We start from the raw sequence: 21,197 nt of genomic DNA, 5'->3' as shown, positions 1-21,197 counted from the left end.
TATTTCATTTGCTTTTTTCTTTTGTTGATTATGTTCCAGTTAAAGGTGAGATCATATGGTATTTGTCCGTTACTGCCTAGCTCATTTCACTTAGCATAATGCTCTCCAGTTCTATCCATGCTGTCCCAAAGGGTAGGCGTTCCTTTTTTCTTTCAGCTGCGTAGTATTCCGTTGTGTAAATACATCAGAGTTACCGTGAGTTTCGACCCACTCATTTCCTGATGAACACTCAGGTTGCTTCCAGCACTTGGCTATTAAAAATTGTACTACTATGAACACCACAGTGCATAGGTTCTTTTGGATTGCTGTTTCAGGGCTCTTCTAGAATATAATTCCAGCAGTAGAATTGCTGGGTCAAAAGGCAGTTCTATTTTTAATTTTTTAAGGAAATTCCATATTGTTTTCCACAGTGGCTGCACCAGTGTGCATTCCCACCAACAGTGCACTGGAGTTCCCTTTCTCCTCAACCTCTCCAACACTTGTTTCTTCATTTCTTTATGATGGCCACTCTGAACAGTATGAAGTGGTATGTCATTGTGGTTTAAATTTGCATCTGTCTGATGGCTAGTGGTGCTGAGCATCTTTTCATGTGTCTCTGGGCCCTCTGTATGTCCTCCTTGGAGAAGGAGATATCTGTTAAAGTCTTATGCCCATTTTTTAATTGGGGTTTTTTTCTTCCCGGACTGGAGTTGTGTAAATTCATTCTATATTTTGGAGATCAAGTCCTTGTCTGAAATATCATTGGCAAATATGTTTTCCCAAATAGTTGGTTCTCTTTTCATTTTAATACTGTTTTCTTTAGCCATGCAGAAGCTTTTTAATTTGATGAAGTCCTATTTGTTTCGTTTTTTTTTTTTAATAAAAAACGTATTTTTTATTATACTGAAAAAAACTAAATGGACATTTTTGGCCAACCCAATATTTTTTTAAACATTTTTTTATTGATTATGCCATTACAGTTGTTCTATTCCCCCCTCCTTTCCCCTCCACCCTGCACACCCCTCCCCCACCATTCCCCCCCTTTAGTTTATGAACATGTGTCTCAAGTTCTTTAGATTCTGTATTTCCCCTACTATTCCTACCCTCCCCCCTATTTATTTTCTATCTACTGTCTGTGCTACTTATTTTCTGTACCTTCTCCCCCCTTCTCCTTCTCCCATTCCCCTGTTGCTAATCCTCCACGTGATCTTCATTTCTATGGTTCACTCCTGATCTAGCTATCCTCTTCATTTGCTTTTGTTTTAGGTGTGGTTGTTGATAACTATGAGTTTGCTGTCCTTTCACTGTTCATCTTTTTTTATCTTCTTTTTCTTAGGTAAGTCCCTTTAACATTTCATATAATAAGGGCTTGGTGATGATGAACTCCTTGAATTTGATCTTATCTGAGAAGCACTTTATCTGTCCTTCCATTCTAAATGAAAACTTTGCTGGATAGAGCAATCTTGGTTGTAGGTCTTTGGTTTTCATTACTTGGAATACCTCTTTCCAGCCCTTTCTTGCCTGTAAGGTCTCTTTTGAGAAATCAGCTGACAGTCTGATGGGAACTCCTTTGTAGGTGAAAGTCCCCTTAGCTCTTGCTGCTTCTAGTATTCTCTCCTTCATTTTAATCTTGGCTAATGTAATTATGATGTGCCTTGGTGTGTTTCTTCTTGGGTCCAACTTCTTTGGGACTCTCTGAGCTTCCTGGATTTCCTGGAAGTCTATTTCCTTTGCCATATTGAGGAAGTTCTCTCTTATTATTTGTTCAAATAGGGTTTCCACTCGTGACTGTTCCTCTTCCCCTTCTGGTACCCCTATAATTCGAATGTTGGAACGTTTAAAGATGTCCTGGAGGTTCCTAAGCCTCTCCTCATTTTGTTTACTCTTTCCTTTATGTCCCTTGCTCTAGGAGACATATCAGTGAAGATATTACTGCATGGAATGTCTGAGATTTTCCTGCCATTGTTTTCCTCTAGGACTTTCATGTTGTCATGACTTATATTTATGTCTTTTATCCACCTTGAATTTATCTTTGTGTATGGTGTCAGTTGGTGATTGAGTTTCAGTTTTTTGTATGTAGCTGTCCAGATCACCCAACACCATCTGTTGAAGGAGCTATTTTAGCTCTATTTTATGCTACTGCCCCCTTTGTCAATTATTAATTGACCGTAGAGGCTTGAATTTCTTTCTGGGCTCTCTGTTCTGTTCCACTGATCTATATGCCTGTTTTTATGCCAGTACCAGGCTGTTTTGATTACAGTGGCCTTGCAATACAGTTTGATATGAAGTATTGTGATCCCTCCTACTTTGTTCTTCTTTTTCAAAATTGCTGCAGCTATTCAGAGTCATTTATGGTTCCATATAAATTTCTGAAATATTTGTTCTGTCTCTGTGAAATATTTCATTGGAACTTTAATAGGGATTGCATTGAATCTATAAATTGCTTTGGGTAGTATGGATATTTTGATGATGTTAATTCTTCCAATCCATGAGCATGGTACATATGTCCATTTGTTTGTGTCTTCCTTAATTTCTTTCTTCGGTGTTGTACAATTTTCTGAGTACAGGTCTTTTACCTCCCTGGTTAGGTTTATTCCTGTGTTGTTAATTCTTCCAATCCATGAGCATGGTACATACTTCTATTTGTTTGTGTCTTCCTCAATTTATTGCATCTTCTTGAGTTTTTGAAATAATTTATGGAGAATGAATGTTATCTCTCCCTTAAATGCTTTGTAAAATTCTGCTGTGACTCTATCTGGTCCAAGGCTTTTGTGTGTCAGAAGCTTTTAATTACTGTTTCAATTTCATCAGCTGTCATTGGTTTGTTCAGGTTTTGTGCTTCTTCTTCACTGAGTTTTAGAAGATTATATTTTTCTAGAAACTTGTCCATTTTATCTAGGTTTTCAGATTTCTTGGCATATAGTTAGTTCTTTGTAGTAACTTCTCACAATCCTGTGTATTTCTGTGGTATCAGCTGTAATCTCTCTTCTTTCATTTCTGATTGTGTTTACTTGGGTCCTCTCTCTTTTTTTCCTGATGAGCCAGCTTGAAGGCTTGTTGATTTAGTTTATCTTTTCAGAGAACCAGCTCCTGAATTCATTGATCCTTAAAATTGTCCTTTTAGTCTCTATGTCATTTAATTCTGCTCTGATCTTGGTTATTTTCTTCCTTCTACTTGCTCTGAGTTATCTTTGTTGTTGTTCCTCAAGTTCTTGTAGGCGTAGAGTTAGGTTGTTTATTTGAAATATTTCTATCTTTTTTAGGTAGGCCTGTATTGCTATGAACTTCCTTCTCAGGAATGCCATTACTGTGTTCTATAAGTTTTGGGGTTTTGTGAGTTCAATTTTGTTTGTTTCCAGAAACTTTTATTTCTTCCCCAATCTCATTCTTAACCCATTCATTTATTAATAACATGCTATTCAATCTCCATGATTTTGAGTGCTTGGGGGGTTTGTCCTGGAAGTTGATTTCTAGTTTCAGTCCCTTGTGGTTAAAGAAAATTCTTGATATGATTTCAATGTTCTTCCATTTGTTGAGGCTTCTTTTGTGTCCTGTCATGTGGTCTATCTTTGAAAATTTTCCATGTATGTTTGAAAAGAATGTGTATTTTGCTTCTTTGGGATGAAGGGCTGTGAATATATTAGTTAAGTCCATTTCATCTAGGGCATTGTTCAATGCCACAATACCTATGTTGATATTTTGTTTGGAAGTTCTGTCCATTTTTGACAGTGGGGTATTAAAATCTCCTACTATAACTATGTTGCTGTTAATATCTTTCTTGAAATCCTCCAAGATTTACTTTATGTATTTGGGTGCTCCTATGTTGGGTTCCTACATATTTACAATATTCATGTCTTCTTGATGGATTCTTCCCTTGAGTATTCTGAAGTGACCTTCTGGGTCTCTCTTTATGGCCCTTGTCTTTGAAGTCTTATTTTTTCTGATATGAATATTGCCACCCTGGCATTTTTTTTTCTGTCCATTTGCTTCAAATATTTGTTTTCAGCGCTTCACTTTCAGTCTGTGCAGGTCTTTTGTTCTGAGGTGGGTCTCATAGGCAGCATGATTTCTTATCCATTCAGCTATTCTATGTCTTTTGATTGAGGCATTTAATCAATTTACATTTAAGGTTATTATTCATAGGTACTTATTTATTGCCAGTTTTTCTTACCCTTGTTCCTCTCTCTCTCACTGTGTTTCTTCCTGTTCTTAAAGCAGACCCCCCTTCAGCATCTCTTGCAGAGCTGGTTTGGAGGAGGTATATTATTTGAGGCTTCTTTTGTTCATGAAACTCCTTATTTGTCTTTCCATTTCAATTTAGAGCCTTGCTGGATACAGTAATCTCGGTTGTAGACCCTTGGTTTTCAGTACTTGAAATATTTCTTGTCATTCCCTTCTGTCTGGAGCATTTCCACTGAGAAGTCAGCTGCTAGCCTTATCGGGTCTCTGTTGTATGTTATTTCCTTTTTCTCCCTTGATGCCTTTAAGATTCTCTCTTTGTCTTGGAATTTTGCCATTTTAATTATGATGTGTCTTGAACTGGGCTTGTTTGGGTTCCTCTTGATTGGGACTCTGTGTTTCCTGGATTTTTGTGACTTTTTCTCTCATCAAATTAGGGATGTTTTCCAGCATTACTTTTTCAAACAAGTTTTCTATGCCTTGCTCTTCTTCTCCTTCTGGTATCACTATTATATGGATATTATTATGTTTCATGTTGTCCTGCATGTCCCTTAACCCCTCTTTTTTCTTTCTGAGCTTCTTTTTCTTTTCTTGCTCTTTCTGGGTGTTTTTTTTTTTTTTCTACCTTGTCCTCCAGCAGCTTATCTGATCCTCTGCTTCATCTAACCTGATCCATTCTGATGTGTTCCTCTTTTCAGAAATTGTATTCTTCATTTCCCATTGGCCCTTGTTGATAGTTTCTATTTCCTTTTTCATGTTGATATAGTTTGCAGTGAGTTCATCGTAGTTTCCCTGTACTTTTTGGTAATTCTCTGTGAGCTCATTGAGCTTCCTGATAACCATTGCCTTGCACTCAATATCTGACATTTGACTTGCCTCTATTTTATTTAGCATTCTTTCTGAGGCTTCCTCCTTTCCTTTCTTTTGAGGATTCTTTGTCTTCCCATTGTTTATGAGACTCTTCTTGTTAGCCTCTGCTTCTTAAATTGATGTGTTCTGACTCCCTGGGTTTATGGTGTGAACTTCTATGGTAGAAAACCTGTGAGATTCAGTGGTGCCTTCTCCTTTATCTCCTGAGTTCACTGGTCTTGGTCTGTCATTTATGTTGTTTATCTGTATGTCTTTGAGTTTTGGTTGCTGTTGGGGCTTTCTTTGGTGGGTTCTTCCCGCCCTCTGGTTAATTGAGGGTCACTCCATCCACCACGTCTTATGTTCTATTGTGCAGGTGTGGACAGGTTGTGTTGAAGCTGGTTCTTCTATCTTTACATGGTTTTGAGGCTCCTTTCTTTTTCTTGTTCAGTTGTTTGTCCTGGGTAATTTCTCCACCATGTAGTTGTATTTTCAGATTGGTTCTGAGTGGAGGTTATTAAGCCTTCTACTCCCTCCACCTTCTTTCATTGTTATCTGTTGGTGGTTCCTCTGTTGGCATGTTTCCTCTTCCAGCAGGTGTCCTGGTGTTCACAGCTCCCACCTATTCTTTTTTGTGATCAGTTGGAGGGAAGGCAAAATGGTTTAAGACAGCAGGAGTATATTCTATGGTATTTAAAGTACCAACCTATAGAGAAAAGATAGGAGATCCTTTGGATATGCATAGTGGTAACCATGATATTTCACCCAACTAGCCACATTTTAGAAAGGGTGGAAAAAAAGATAAGACTCTTTTTTGGAGGGAAACAATTGTGAGTTGGATCTAGAAAGCAGTGTTTGTGGGAGGTCAGATTATGTGGTAATGTGAGAATAAAGGATAGAAAATAGGTGTAGTGTGGGAGAGCATAGAGTTAACCACAACAGTAATTAAGTTCCAGAAACAGTGAAGTGAGCTAAGATTTGAAAGGGGTGCTGTGTAGTGTTTACCATTGTTTGGAACAGCAGTTATTTACAATAGTAATGGAGCAACAGTTACATGACAGAATCTATGTGATCTGAATAACAAGAACAGGAAGTAAAGGATGTAGAGTAGTGTGCTACTTAAAGTAGCACAAGTGAAGTGAAAGATGGAAAATTAGAAATACACTATGAAAGAGAGAACAAAGGAAACCAGTCAAACAATGCAATTAAACCAAGTGAAGAGGACTAAACAGAAAGAAGAGGAATAAGAAAATACTGATAAAATAAAAGATGTAAAATTAATGAAAAAAATTATAATGGAAATATATAATCACTTGCAAGTTCTTTGGCGCAACAAAGTGAAATTTGCCTCACTGTCTCAGTTGTAGGGATGATCCCTCTTTGGGTCTTATTCTGGTCCTTTCACAGCTCCAAGTTTTATTGTCTCACTTGTGGGAATTTAAAAAAGAAAGGAGGAAAGAATGGAAGAAGGAATGAAAAAATTTAATTCAAATGAAGAAGCTTCTACTGGCTTTAAACAAGCCAAGTCAGTTCTGCTGGTCTTCCTGGCTGCAACAGGCTGAGGGGGAATTGGACTTCGCTTTTCTCCCTTTCTGTGGTTTTGCGGGAATGCAGGCCTGGTCTGAGCTGCACTCTTCATAGTTGCCCAGCCTCCAGCCTAGTTCCTCAGTTCTCTGCCAGGCCCCCATGCCCTTATGTGCCCAGCCTATGCCTTCAGTCCACCAGATGCACTGTCTTTGAGGTGAACCAATTAGAGGCAACTCACACACCACCTTCTCACTCTTTGCTGTCCGAGAAGCTAGGGACTCTCTGCTGTCCGAGAAGCTAGGGACTCTCAGAGTGTCTTCAGGGTAGTTCAGCCCCCGACACCACTGAGTTAAGTCTTTCTGGGGATTGCTAAATCCCTGAGCCCTGCTGCTGTCCTCTGCGGGGGCATCTCCACCTTCCTCTTAGAGAGTCAGTCAGTCCTGCAGGGTGGGAGCGCCGGTGTGCTTGCCGAGGGGGATACTGGCGTGTGCCTCCTGCTGCTGCATCAGGGGCAGTGGGTTTGGATGCAAGGTGCCTATAGGCAGCAGGGTCAGGTGCACACCACCCCTGGGGCTTTGGGTGTGAGTTCGCAGCCTCCACTGCTGCAGCAGGAGCACAGCAGCTGGGGCCGGAGGTAGGGGCACAGGAGGCAGGGCAGTTGCTGTGGGAGAATTCCCTAATCAGCTGCTGAGTGCCTTTTTTTTTTTTTTTTTTCTTTTTGAAAAATTCAAGCCTGCCACTCCAAACAAGCATCTGGCCTCTCACATAGCCCAACTCTCCAACTACACTAGGGACTATCTAGGTCAGGGTTCATCATGGCCCAACTCTTTCCAGCAAGCATCCACAGTCTCTGTGGGTGCACACCACCCTTGTGTGTTTGACACTTCATCCTTACTCAACCCCTGCAACTTCAAGCATCCAGGTCTCTCCTGGTACTGCTCAAATCTTGCTTGGCAGATTAAGGAGCCATTGACCTGGCTCTCTCCCAATAATCTTGTGGCAGACCCAGCAGGTGCTGGACCTGGGGCTGCAGCTGCCCTGGTCTCTGCACTGGTCCCAGGGACCTTATTGTCCTGAAGCACTATCTTTAGCATCTGATTTTTCAATGTCCTCTACAGTTTTGGCCTCCAATCTTCATATATGCTAGGATACCATTGGCTGTTCACTCTGTTCCTCAGAAGATCAGCTAGGTTTTTCCCCCATGCACAGGGAAAGTTGGACTACACTCCCACCTATATAACTGCCATCTCCCCTCCTCCTCTATGTTGTTTTTGAAAGCTGCCCCATCTTTTATATCTGCAACTTTCGTTTTTGCATTTTCATTTTAATCTATGAATAATTATTTTAACGTGACTTTTAATTCACACAACTTATTTTTTAATATAAATACATCTACATTTGCATTTTAAGGCATTCTTCCTATATCTTGACTACCCCAGAGCCTGCCTAATAACCTTAACTGATAACTGCCCTGAACAAGCTAATAACCCCCTAAAGAAGGAAGGTTGCTCATAACTTTCACCATTTCAATCTGTCCAACCATCCAATCATCTGTCCATCCATCCATCCATCCATCTATCCATCTGTCCAGTACCTACTACACATAAGGCACTCAGAATAAAAGTTACTGTTGGGGATAGAATTAAATCCCAAGAATCTGGCTAATTTGTTTAGAGTTTAATGTATTTCCTTTAGAATTGTATAATCTCATGAGATAGGGCAGGGGAGGATTTAGGGGGTGACATATGCCCCAGCAAAGATAGGATCTAAAGCTTATCAAGAGATTTCCTGTTTCTCTTAATAAGCATCAAGAAATTATCTAACAGACCTTGAGCTGTAGCTTGTTTTTTCATAGTATTCAAAAAGCAGCCTTCTCTGCTGTGGACAATATCAGAGGCCATGGAAGTGATTGGGATTGCGGATTACCATGCTAAAAAAAGAGCAAGGATGACCTGGCTGGTGTAGCTCAGTGGATTGAGCATGGACCTGAAACCAAAAGGTTACAGGTTCGATTCCCAGTCAGGGCACCTACCTCAGCCAGGTCCTTGGCAGGGAGCTCATGACAGGCAACCACACGTTGATGTTTTCTCTCCCTCTCTTTCTCCTTCTTTTCCCCTCTCTCTAAAAAATAAAATAAAACCTTAAAAATAAATAAAGATGGAAATAATTTTTTTTTTAAAAAGAGCAAGGATTATCCAAGATGTTCCACAACTATGGTATTGTTGTTGGCACAATGAGGTTGATGTACAAAACTCAGATATAACAGTACCAGACATCTGTTCACGTCCATGTGTTTTTTAAAAAATTAATATAATAATGCCTTATTCTTACCACCATACCATACATACAGGGTCTCCCCATTATCATGCATTTGTGTGGCAAATTTCTTATAACTGATGAACCAATATGGATATATTATTATTAGTTAAATCCATAATTTACATTAAGATTCACTTTTTCTGTTGTACACTCCATGGATTCTGCCAAGTGCATAATGTCACATATCCACCATGATAGTCACATTCGGGAGAGTTTCACTGCCCTAACAGTCCTCTGTGCTCCTCCTGTTCATCCCTCCCACCTTTCCACGCTGGCCACTACTCTTTTACTGTCTTAGTAGTTTGGTCTTTTCCAGAATGTCATAGAGTTGAAATCATTGCATATATAGCCTTTTCAGGCTGGCTTTTTTCACTTGCTAAAAATAGCCTTTTTTTTTCTCTTCTATGACATGTTTTTGTTACTGTTTTCCTTCCTAATTATTTTTCCTCGCAGAAAGCCTCTTTTTCCATATTCTGTACTTTTTCTTGGCCCAACTTGATTTTTTGCCTTTTCTCACAGTGTTTCCTTTATCTGAAATTATAAAACTGAACTTGCGTCCTTCAAAGAGGCCTGGACTCCACCATGGCCTGTGGGGACAGCAGTGGAAACCTGCCAGTTACATTCCCCAGCCCCTCAGGGACAGTTCCCAGAGTTTTCCATTTATTAGCTCTACTTTGTGGGTCTCTCTGGCCTGTCTGCTGATTTTCCATGGAGAGCTGACATTGAGTACACATCGGCCCTCTTCTCTGTTCACCTAGCACCTAAGACCTAAAAATATACCCAATTTCTGCTCATAGCAATTCTGTCTTCTCAGTCTGTTGAGTTGGCATTTTTACATTTAGTCCGCTTCCTCGGCTGTGCTGGCATTTTAGTTATTGGGCCGATGCCATGAGCATTTATAGTACAGAACTCTGCACAAGCAAAATGGAAATAGATGGAGAGGTTCAGAGCCAATAGCAGACTTTTGGAGATTATTATTTTTTAATTATTACTATAGTTATTTTTGGTTTTAAAGAGTTTTTATGAAGTGTGGAAGGGAGCAGCAGAAGATACAGAAGCCCAGGTTAGCATTTTTGTCCAAAATGCTTAGGGTGATCTGCTTTCACTGTCTTTACTGCCCATCCCCCAACCTGTGTATTTAGCTGTATTTGCAGAGGCTCATCAAAGCGCTATCATTACCCTTCGGCTGTTCCCAGACCCTCTGCACAGGACTGAAGGAGCTGGGCCAGGAGCTCCATTCCCCACCAGAAAGGCAGAGATATCCAAATCGTGACCTCTAGCCCACATAGTGAACTTCCAACTGGAAACATCTGCCACATGCACAAAGGCACTTCAACATCCACACAAAGAAAGGAGGGCCTCACCTTTCATCTTGATCTTTTACCTGCCACCGATGCTAGGACCTTCATTCACACCTGAGTTGTCTGTCTCCCCAAGCCTCTACCTCCTGCCTTAAACTCCTGTGACATTACTTTTTCTGGCTCTTTCCTGGTGACATTACTCTTTCCTGGATGACTCACTCAATTTTCTGATGAGTCTCTCTCTTTTTTTTTTTAAGATTTTATTTATTTTTAGACAGAGGGGAGGGGAGGAAAAGAGGGAGAGAAATATCACTGTGTGATTGCCTCTCACACACCCCCTACTGGGGAGCTGGCCTGCAACCCAGGCATGTGCCCTTTGGTTCTCAGGCCCATGCTCAATCCACTGAGCCAACCGGCCAGGGCCTGATGAGTCTCCTCACTTTGCATTGAGCCTTTATACCAGCCTTTATATTACAGCCAGACTGACAAGACTCAAAACCCTTGTTGTCTGTGATTTGGAGAATGCAATCTAAACTTTAAACCTGCTGAAAAATCCTTCACACTCTTTTCAGACCCCTTCACCCCATTCTTTCACATTCTACTCTGTGTTCCTGTACCATGAACTCATTTCTTCAGGCACTCAGGTCCTCGTAAGACTCCTGCCTCAGCTGGAGTCTGTAGGCAACAGATATTTATTGAGCACCTACTATGTATATCAGGCCCTAAGGATGTAGTGACATGACACACTACAGGTGAATGCATTGTGTAACTGTTTATTTGGTGTCATTCAAATAAACTCAGTGGATTGTACCAGTGTTTTTCTGGTTGTGATGTTGTCCTGTTGTTATGCTTAATATTGACATGAAGAAGGCAAGTGAAGATGCAGAGGATCTCCTTTCACATATCTTTGTAACTTCCTATGAATTTATGTATTTTTTTAAGTCACAAAATAAACTCTACAGAGGAGACAGTGATAAGGACAAGGTGGACAAACACAGTGTGAGAACAGGAGGATAACCAAGTCCCTAACTCTGCTGGAAAACAGGGAAGGCCCCAGAGCTAACCCTGAAGGGTGAGGTGGGGTTGGGGTGGAAGGATATCTTAGGAGGCTAGTGTCATATGCAGAGGCTCTGGCACATTCAAGTGCAGGCTGTTCAGTGGATGGCCTGGGATGAGCAGCAAGAGGTGAAGATGAAGGGCTAGGACAGATTTCATCCTAAGAACCCTATGCACCTTGCTGAAGACTCTGGGGGTTATCCTAAGATGGTGGGAGCTGTTTTCATATCCAATCAATCGGTGACCTGCTCAGTTAAATTTTAAGTTCCTGTTGGTGGCTGATATGCAATAAGGTGGTGGGTGAGGAGTTGTGGCAGAGATGCCAGTGGAGACACCATTACAGTGGTGGATGGCGCAAGGCTCAAAACTGCAGGAAGACAGACACAGGTTTGATGGTTTTAGGAGGTAGAATTGGTAGGACTTGGTGAAGGATTAAAAAAATGAGGCACTCTGGAATGTTCTCCAGCATTTTCTGTCTTGAGTAAGTGGCTGATGGTGGCACTGTTCTTGAAGTTAATTACAGGGTGGCCCCAGGTGTGGCAGGTGGTGGCAGGTTTGTGTCTGAATTCATTGAGTTGCTAGATGTTTCTGGAGAATGAGAGTGCAGATGTTGGGATTAGAACTGTAGGTGTGGGGGCTGGCAGCAGCACACAGATAGTAAGCCCATTCCTGGGAAGTACTTACGGGGTAAGACTGGAAAACAACTGCTGTTCTCTAGTCCTGGAGTGTGTCATGTCTCTCCCATCCCATTAGTACCCACCTATCTGGAAATGTGCTCCCTGGTACTCCTCCCCACCTGCTGTGAGGATTCAGTCCTCCTTTAGTGCTCTACCATCAAACTTTTTACCCTGCATCTGTCTCCACCATGACTTGTTAAAGGAAAAAAAAATATTCAACACTTAATAGTAAAGCAGACTTTATTTAGGGCAGTTGTGATAGATGTAGGACCACTGCTATGGGATTTTATAATGAGGGTGGCAGGGAAAGGTTAGGCTTAACTCTGAATACAGTGTGGGCAACTGGGAATTTATAGCTAAGGAGCAAGGTCATGGTCAGAATGGAAAAATACTAAGAGAAAACATCTGGGGTGAGGAGGGATTCTTGTTGAAGACAGGACAAGGCAATCAGACATCACCTTAAGGATGGTAGGCAATGAGGAACTTGAGATCATGCACACCAGATACGCAGGTTGAAGGGTTCTGGTTTAACTGCCTTAGCAGGGTTTTTGCTAAAACTGAATACATGGAAGTGCACTTACAGGTCTGAGAGAAGGTTCTGGAGCCTGATCAATGTGTAATCAAGCAAAGGAGTTTGATCAGACCCAAGAAGAGTAGGGGGGCTAATTCTCATCCAGCTCCCTGGAGTTCAGCAGAGAAGATGGCTGATGACAGATTCTTGGACATTGCATGGGCAGCTAGGAGAGTTAATCGGAAATATTTTTGTAATTCTATGACATTTATTGAATGGTTCTAGTCTATTTGACATCTTGCAACAGGTGGAAGAAAACCATAAGCCCCCCCGAAGGAGCTCCTGTTCATTTATTTCCCCTCGGTTTTGCCAGTCTGGCTTTTAAAAGAACATTTATACCTCTGATATGATACATAAGTCTCCTGTTTATAAATCGTATGTATTTTAAACTGCTCATTGCTTTTTTAATACATTTTATTGATTATGCTTTTATAGTTGTTCCATTTTCCTCCCTTTATTCCCCTCTGCCCTGCACACCCCCTCCCACCCACATTCCCCTCCTTTATTTCATGTCCATGGGTCATACATATAAGTTCTTTGGCTTCTACATTTCCTATACTATTCTTAACCTCCCCCTGTCTATTTTCTACCTACCATTCATGCTACTTATTCCCTGTACTTTTTCCCCTTCTCTCTCCCTCCTCCTCCCCTGTTGCTAACCCTCCATGAGATTTCCATTTCTGTGGTTCTGTTCCTGTTTTAGTTGTTTGCTTAGTTTGTTTTTGTTTTAGGTGTAGTTGTTAATAACTGAGTTTGCTGTCATTTTACTGTTCACATTTTTTATCTTCTTTCTCTTGGATAAGTCTCTTTAACATTTCATATAGTAAGGGCTTGGTGATGATGAACTCCTTGAACTTGACCTTATCTTAGAAGCACTTTATCTGCCCTTCCACTCCAAATGATAGCTTTGCTGGATAGAGTCATCTTGGATGTAGGTCCTTGCCTTTCATGACTTCTTTGAATACTTCTTTTCAGACCCTTCTTGCCTGTAAGGTCTCTTTTGAGAAATCAGCTGACAGTCTTCGGGAACTCCTTTGCAGGTAACTCCCTCCTTTTCTCTTGCTGCTTCTAAGATTCTCTCCTTATAATTAATCATGGGTAGTGTAATTATGAGGTGCCTTGGTGTGTTCCTTCTTGGGCCCAGATTCTTTGGAACTCTCTGAGCTTCCTGGACTTCCTGGAAGTCTATTTCCTTTATCAGATTGGGGAAGTTCTCCTCCATTATTTGTTCAAATAACTTTTCCACTTGTTGCTCTTCCTCTTCTCCTTCTGGTATCCCTATAATTCAGATGTTGGGACGTTTAAAGATGTCCTGGAGGTTCCTAAGCCTCTCCTCATTGTTTTGAATTCTTGTTTCTTCATTTTATTCTGGTTGAATGTTTCTTTCTTTCCTCTGGTCCACACCGTTAATTTGAGTCCCAATTTCCTTCCCATCACTAATGGCTCCCTGTGCATTTTTTTTTATTTCCCTTAGTATAGCCTTCATTTTTTTCATCTAATTTGTGACCAAATTCAACCAATTCTGTGAGCATCCTGATTACCAGTGTTTTGAACTATCCATCTGATAGGTTGGCTATCTCTTTGTCACTTAGTTGTGTTTTTTTCTGCAGCTTTGATTGTTCTTTCATTTGGGCCATTTTTTTTTCTCAGCGCACCTGTTACATAGTGATGGGCAGAGCCTTGGGTGTTCACCAAGATTGGGTAACACACGTTGCTGTGTTGTGACCCTGTATGTGGGGGGAGGGGTTCAGGAGGGGTCAGTGGCACTTGCTCTGTTGTCTGCCAGATTTCTGTCACTTCCCCCACTATCCACAAGCAAAGTGGGCCTTTCTGGTGCTGGTTTCCAGGTAGGTGGGCTTGTGTATATCCTAGGACCCTGTGGGTCTCTCCAAAAAACTCTTTTGTGAGGCTGGGAGTTTCTCTCGCTGCAGCCTCAACCTCCACGTGTTTCCAATCAGTGGTTTGAGGCTTTATTAACATGTGCTGGAACCCTGGCTTGCATGGTCTGTCTTACTCCCCACTTGTTCCTCCCAGTTTATCTGCACACAAATGTGGGACCATCCACTCTACAATCCACCACCTCACTGGGTCCGCCAGCCACAGCCTTTCCTGTCCCAGTCCTCCAACCAGCCTTGCCAAGAGTCCTCTCTGCCCTGCTGCCTCTCTCTGCCCTTTATACCCATCTAGATGAATGTCTCTTCTTTAACTCCTTGGTTATTGGACTTCCATACAGTTCAACTTTCTGTCAGTTCTTGTTGTTGTCCTTCTTTTGGTTGTTCGAGGAGGAACAGCCTGTCTACCTATGCCTCCATCTTGGCCAGAAGTCCCTCATTGCTTTACTAGAGCTTTTTATTTCATCCTGAACTTAAGTTAATATAATAAAATAAATCATGAAATTTGAAAAATGTGAAAGTTAATAAAATGAAGGAAAGTGAAGGTAATCTTCATTTCCAAAAGCTAATGTGTGGACCATGTGCACATTCAGTGAAGCTGATCAGGACCCTTACTCCAATCCTTGTCTTTCACCCCCACCAGCAACTGGCTGCCCACCTGTGGAAACACAGCGAGGCTTTGGAGGCCCTGGAGACCTGCATCAGGAGCTCCCGGCGGCTAGAGAACTTATGTAGAGACTTTGAGCTGCAGAAGGTGTGCTATCTGCCTCTCAACACCTTCCTCCTGCGCCCCCTGCACCGACTTATGCACTACAAGCAGGTCCTGGAGCGGCTGTGCAAGCATCAACCGCCCAGCCACAATGACTTCAGAGACTGTCGAGGTAAGTGCAGGACAGGCACTGCCAGACCCAGCCCTGTAGGGAAGGGGTTTCTCTGGTGAAGAGCTCTGTGATCACAGTCCCAGGTTTTCATAATCATGCTGGGTAGGCACTGCTTTTTAGTACCTAATCAAATATTTTCTCTTATCTCTTGATCTTTCCATTAAAAAAGTGATGATCATTAGGACCTCTCTTTTATTTCCCCTACTGCGTACACTTTCTCCTTGGATCCTGAGTGGTTTAGTGCAGTCAGCCTAGAGAAGCTACACATAGAGTCAGTCCCTCCAAAACCCTTTCCTCTATCTACACAGTTGAAACTCATCACTACCTCCTTGGACTGCCCACGGAAAACAGCTTGTAACAAATAGTGTTCATTGCTGCTGGGCATTGGTAATATGCCAGTCACCTTACTGATCACTTCACCTGAATGAATTGGTTTTTTTGTTGTTTTTTTTGTTTCTGAAAGTTTTTTTCCCATTGTCATTTAATCCTTATACCTCCCTCCCTCCTTTAATCACTGCACTGCTATCCATCACCATGAGTCCTTTTCCTTTTTGCTCAATCCCTCCACTCCCTACCTTCCCCACCCCTTAGCTGTATTGCTGCTATGGGTCTGTCTGTATTTGCTTGTTAGTTCAGTTTGTTCATTAGATTCCACATATGAATAAGATTATATGATATTTGTCTTTCTCTGACTGGCTTATTTCACTTAGCATAATGTTCTCCAGGTCCATCCATATTGTCACAGAGGGTAAAATTTCCTTCTCTTTTACTATCAGTCTTTAAAACAAACCATGATGATTCATGCCTCATGCCTTGGCATATTCTCTTCCTTCTGCTTGGAGTCATTGCTACCACCACCTTGTCCTTTCCTGCACAATGCTATTCCTCATTTAAGCTTCAGTTCCTACCTAACCATGAGGTTAGATGACCCTCTCTGCCCACCTGTCTTGTTCCATTGTATCAGCGTTGCCTGGACAGGATAACCCAAAGCCATTCCAGCTCTGAGGACTCAGAGCTGTGCAGATATGTTACCCAGGAGGGTGAGGAATATCTTTAGTTTTGCATGTGCTGTCTTTGGCTGACCTGCCCAGTTTGCATTTTACTAAATAGTACCCAATGAGAAAAGTCTATCCTTGAAATTAAGTGGAAAAAGCATTATATAACTTAAACCATATGGTAGCATCATTGTGAAAAGGCTGCGGAAATCAGAGTATACCTGAATGTCAGTGATGAAGAGTGCCAAGAGCTCTTCCCAAGATGCCTACTGCATGATCTCCTGGAGACCAGGGCACCATCCCTCCCCTGAGAGGCTCCTCACCCTGACCTGACTGAGCATTTGGTGTCCAGTAATTGTTCATTGGACTAAATAGGCTGGTAATGTCTGAAGACTGAGCAAGCCTTGGGGTTTGTTGCTGTAGCTTAAACCAAGCATTCTGTGATAAGCCGGGAAGCATTTAATTTGCATCCACAGGGAGAAAGCCAGAAAACAGTATGCTTCCCTTCCAAAATTGAAGTGCTGGGATAAAGGAGCTGCTTCGTTTTCTGGTGATTGAAGTTCAGTTGACAAGTATTTTTTTTTGCTTTCTTGACCAAAATACCTAAATGCTCAGCTATGGTGGCTTTGCATGCCAGCCAAACTCATGCTAATTGAGCATTAGCTCCTTGTACACATTGGGTACCTACCAGTACAGAGAGGATGTGTCCATATTGCAAAATAAAGTTTTGTTTTGCAGTTATCCTTTATAACAATCTTGGTAAACAGTATGATTTCTGCAGAAGGTAATGCTGGTAAGTGCTGGAATGAATGTTCATTACTCAAAAGTTGCATTATCAATTAGACTGTCTCCCAGAAAGATCCCTGTTAGCCCCAGATGTTTCTTTGGCTTCTCTGGACTCTCTTCTTTCCAGGGAAAGGGGATAAAAAGATCTCTGCCCTGGAAACAGAATTCTAGGAACTCTTATTCCCCTGCAGTTTTCCCTTCTATGCCAACTTACATTGTCACAATGCATTTGGGAAACTCAAGCTAAGTGAATAAATACATAAAGTAAAGTAGACCCATTAAAACAAATCACTTGGTTTTTATTCATGAGAAGTAACAGGGTTTTCCCTAGAAGGACAGCATCTAACATAGTTCAGCTACTGAAAGATACTACCCTAGAGAGTTGAGCTTAAATATGTTGGGGGAAAACCCTTATCTGTATTAATGCTGCAGTCTCTGTGTGTTTCCTTCACTAGCTGCTTTGGCAGAGATTACAGAAATGGTGGCACAGCTTCATGGTACAATGATTAAGATGGAGAATTTCCAGAAGCTGCATGAACTCAAGAAGGATTTGATTGGCATTGACAATCTTGTGATTCCAGGAAGGGTAAGCAGCTGTGCTCTCTCATGCGTTGGAAGTAAAGATAGAAAAGCAATATTTAAGTGACTTAAATTTAAACATTTGGAATACGGATACTCCAAGTTAAAATATCCTCCTTCTGAAGGGTCTTCCTTCCACCTGGGGGATAAATGGAGGAAAAACCTTGAACATTACAGTGTCATTTGAAAATTTTGTGTCAGAAGGAGATAAAGCAAGTGTTTGGCCTCGTATTCTGCTTTTTCTCCTTACTGGCTGATTTGCTAATTTACTTTTTACCCTACCATGCTCTAAGACAATTTGTTCACATTTAAGTAAATGAAAATGGAAGATAAAAATTTTTAATTGGGTAAAATAGATATAAAGGCAGAGGAAAAGTTAATGCATGAAAGCATGCTGTAAAATCCCATGTGTGAAACTATTTTTAAAAGATACAATTTTCTGTATATAATTTTAATTAGGAATTAAAATGTTTTAGCCAGAACATTATTCTCAAATAAATGCAATTTCTCTTGTGCTGTTAACCTTCACCAAGCCAGCACCCTTCATGAGATGTATAGGTTGTTTGCAGTGAAACAGAACTTTATTGCATAAACATGCTTCTTCCAGGCCAAATAGGAATTTTAAAAACACAGCACAACCTGCCTTTTTTTTTTTTTTTTTTCAGTTCTCTTCCTAAGAATCAAAACTATCAGTCAGGTGATACATCTCATCAAATCTCTCAGTGCGATCTTTCTCCTATAGTTACCCAATTTTCAACTATCCATCACCCAGGTCCAGAAGGGAATTTTAGTCTCTGATCTGCTCTATACCTGCTTCAACCTTCACACAAGTTGCCATTATGCCAGGGGCTCTCAGTAGCTGCCCTGGAAACTTTAAACCTGTGAAGCCTACAGAGGATGTGGGAACATCTCTGTGTATTTGGTATTTCTGTTGGGAAGCCTTATTATAAAACTGACCAAATGCCAGTTGTAAAGGGTTGTCAGAAGAGTAATGTGTAAGTATGGATGGAAATTAAAGCTGAGATTTGCTTCAGCCCTGACAGCTCTTCTACTGAGAAAATCCCACCAGGCTTTAGCATCCAACACCCATGTTACCCACCCACACAGAACTCTTAGTAAAGGCCTGTGAAATCAATGTAATTTTCTCTTACATTTGGACATTATAAATATTTATCATATTATGCTACATGGCAAACAGACCATTTGTAAATCATTTATTTTGAAGAAAGGTTTCCATGGTGCTATGAACAAAGCATTGGCTTGGAGTAGGTGGCCCTAGGTTGAAATTCTACCTGCACCAGAGCTAGGCTCTTTCACCAACTGACACATTCCTTCCCTTCTGTTACATGGGGATGATATCCTATCCTTCCTAGGTCATGAGGATTTAATGAGATTTAATGTGTAAAACTAACACGATAAATATGAATTATCTTCCTCCTTGCCCCACCTCCATTTATTTGAATGACTAAATACACACTTATTATAATGTTTTGGAATTTTGCCATTTTAATGATGATGTGTGTTGAAGTGGGCCTCTTTGGGTTCCTCTTAATTGGGACTCTCTGTGTGATTCCTGGATTTGTGTGACTTTTTCTCTCATCACATTAGGGAAATTTTCTCTCACTACTCTTTCAAATACGTTTTCTGTCCCTTGTTCCTCTTCTCCTTCTGGTATTCCTATTATTCGGATATTATTACGTTTCATATTGTCTTGCATTTCTCTTAATCCCTCTTCATTCTTTCTGAGCCTCTTTTCCCTTTCCTGTTCTTTCTGTGAGATGCTTTCTACTTTGTCCTCCAACTCACTAATCCGATCTTTTATCTCATCTACCCTATTTTTAATGCTTTCTACTGTGTTTTTCAATTCAGAAATTGTATTCTTAATTTCGTCCTGGCCCTTGCTAATAGTTTCCATTTCCTTTTTCATGTTGATACAGTTAGCGGTGAGATCGTTATAGCTCCCCTGTAGTTTCTGGTAGCTCATTGTGAGCTCTTTGAACTACCTGATAACCAGTGCTTTGAATTCAGTATCTGATAGTTGACTTGCCTCTATTTCATCTAACATTCTTTCTGAGGGTTCCTCCTTTCCTTTCACTTGGGGATTGTTTGTCTTCCCATTGTTTGTGAGACTCTTCTTGTTAGCCTCAGCTTCTTAGATTAATCTGTTTTGACTCCCTGGGTTTATGGTGTGAACTTCTGTGGTGGAATGTCTGTGAATTTCAGTGGTGCAGTCTCTTCTGGTTATCCTGTCGTTCTCTGCTTCCACCTACTCGAATATGCAGCAACTTTTGGCTTCTCTCCTACAGCAAAGTGCAATCTGTCTCTCTGACTCTACTATTGGGAGGCCTCTTCTATGGGTCCAGCTCTGGTCTTTTCGTATTTTCAAGTTGATTGTGACTCTTATGGGTAAAAGAAAGAAAAGACAAAGAAAGAAATAAAAGGAAGAAATAAAAAGGGTAGGGGAATGGAAGAAAGAGCGATAAGTTTAGAAAGAAAAGAAAAAGGAATAAAACAAAATCCGAGAAAAGAGGACAAAAGTATCGAAAGATGAAACTAATAAAATTTAAAAGAAATAACAGATTACTTTAAAAAAGCAAAAAAGATAAAGAAAAGGAATGAAAAAAGTAAAAAAAAGAATAAAAATGAAATAAAATAATAAAATAAAATAAAATATAAAATAAAATAAAGAAGAAAAAATCCAAAAACAACAACAACAAAAGGAAACGTCACTTGTTGGTTTCAAACTAGCCGAACTGGTTTTTCTGGCTGCAGTTGGCTGAGGGTCAATTGTTGTGATTCTTCTGCCAGCCCTCTCTCAGGAGCCAGACACTTGGCGCCTCTCCCCAGCTCCCTACAATGGGGAACTAGGACTTCCTCACAGGGCTCCCCTCCCAGGGGTTACCGCCATGGGCTGGCATGCAGTGCTTGCGGGCGCCTGCGCCGGCTTAGTTGCCTGGTTCCCTCGGGATTGAACACAGACCTGCCCCCATTCTGTGGGAAAGCTCTAGGCCCTCTGCCCAATCTCAGGTTGGCTGCCAAGCTGGGTGTGGAGCAGACCAGGCTGTTGTGTCTATTGGATTCAGAGCCTCACGCTGTACCTATCAGATCTCTTGGGCTGGCAACCACAGAGTCCTAGGTTGGGGCCCTTTGTCCTCAGCACCCTCTCCACAAACTCTTATCAAACAAGTCTCTCCTGGCACCCCACCTTGCTTGGCCAGAAAGGGAGGGGGTTGAGGGTCTCAGCTCTTTCCCCAGGACCCCTCAGCGCCCGGGGCTTCCAGATAGTCTGAGGGGGATGAACTGGAAGCCAGGAGCCAATCTGAGGACTGGGCGCTGACCTAGAAACTCTGTGCGCACGTCATGGCACACTGCGTGGTGTGTACTGATCCCCCGAACTGTGCGCGGGCTGAAATCCCTTCTGCTCCTGTGTTTGTCTGGGTCTCCTGGCCAACCTCCGCCAAAAAATCCTAGGGAGGGAGCAGTTCAGGGAACCCATCTGGGCACTTAACGCTGTTCCAGGCGCCGTCAGGCACTCGCGGAGACACACTGCGCACCAGGCGCTGGACCCCCGAACTGTGTGCAGGCTGAAATCCCCTCTGCTCCTCT

At 41.5% G+C, this 21,197-nt stretch overlaps 1 protein-coding gene across 1 annotated transcript in view; it reads left to right on the top strand.

The window, feature by feature from the left end:
• Positions 1-21,197, top strand: part of FARP1 (FERM, ARH/RhoGEF and pleckstrin domain protein 1) — a 373,615-nt gene that overhangs the window by 337,482 nt on the left and 14,936 nt on the right. The window contains exons 18-19 of the mRNA XM_053665353.1: positions 14,994-15,231; positions 17,468-17,598. Of these exons, the coding sequence (XP_053521328.1) occupies positions 14,994-15,231; positions 17,468-17,598 (369 nt within the window). The remainder of the gene's footprint in view (positions 1-14,993; positions 15,232-17,467; positions 17,599-21,197) is intronic.

The sequence above is a fragment of the Artibeus jamaicensis genome, unplaced genomic scaffold (genome assembly GCF_021234435.1).
Source record: "Artibeus jamaicensis isolate MK-2021 breed Jamaican fruit bat unplaced genomic scaffold, CSHL_Jam_final contig_410, whole genome shotgun sequence".
Taxonomy (NCBI): Eukaryota; Metazoa; Chordata; class Mammalia; order Chiroptera; family Phyllostomidae; genus Artibeus; species Artibeus jamaicensis.
This window is presented reverse-complemented; position numbering and strand designations above follow the sequence as displayed.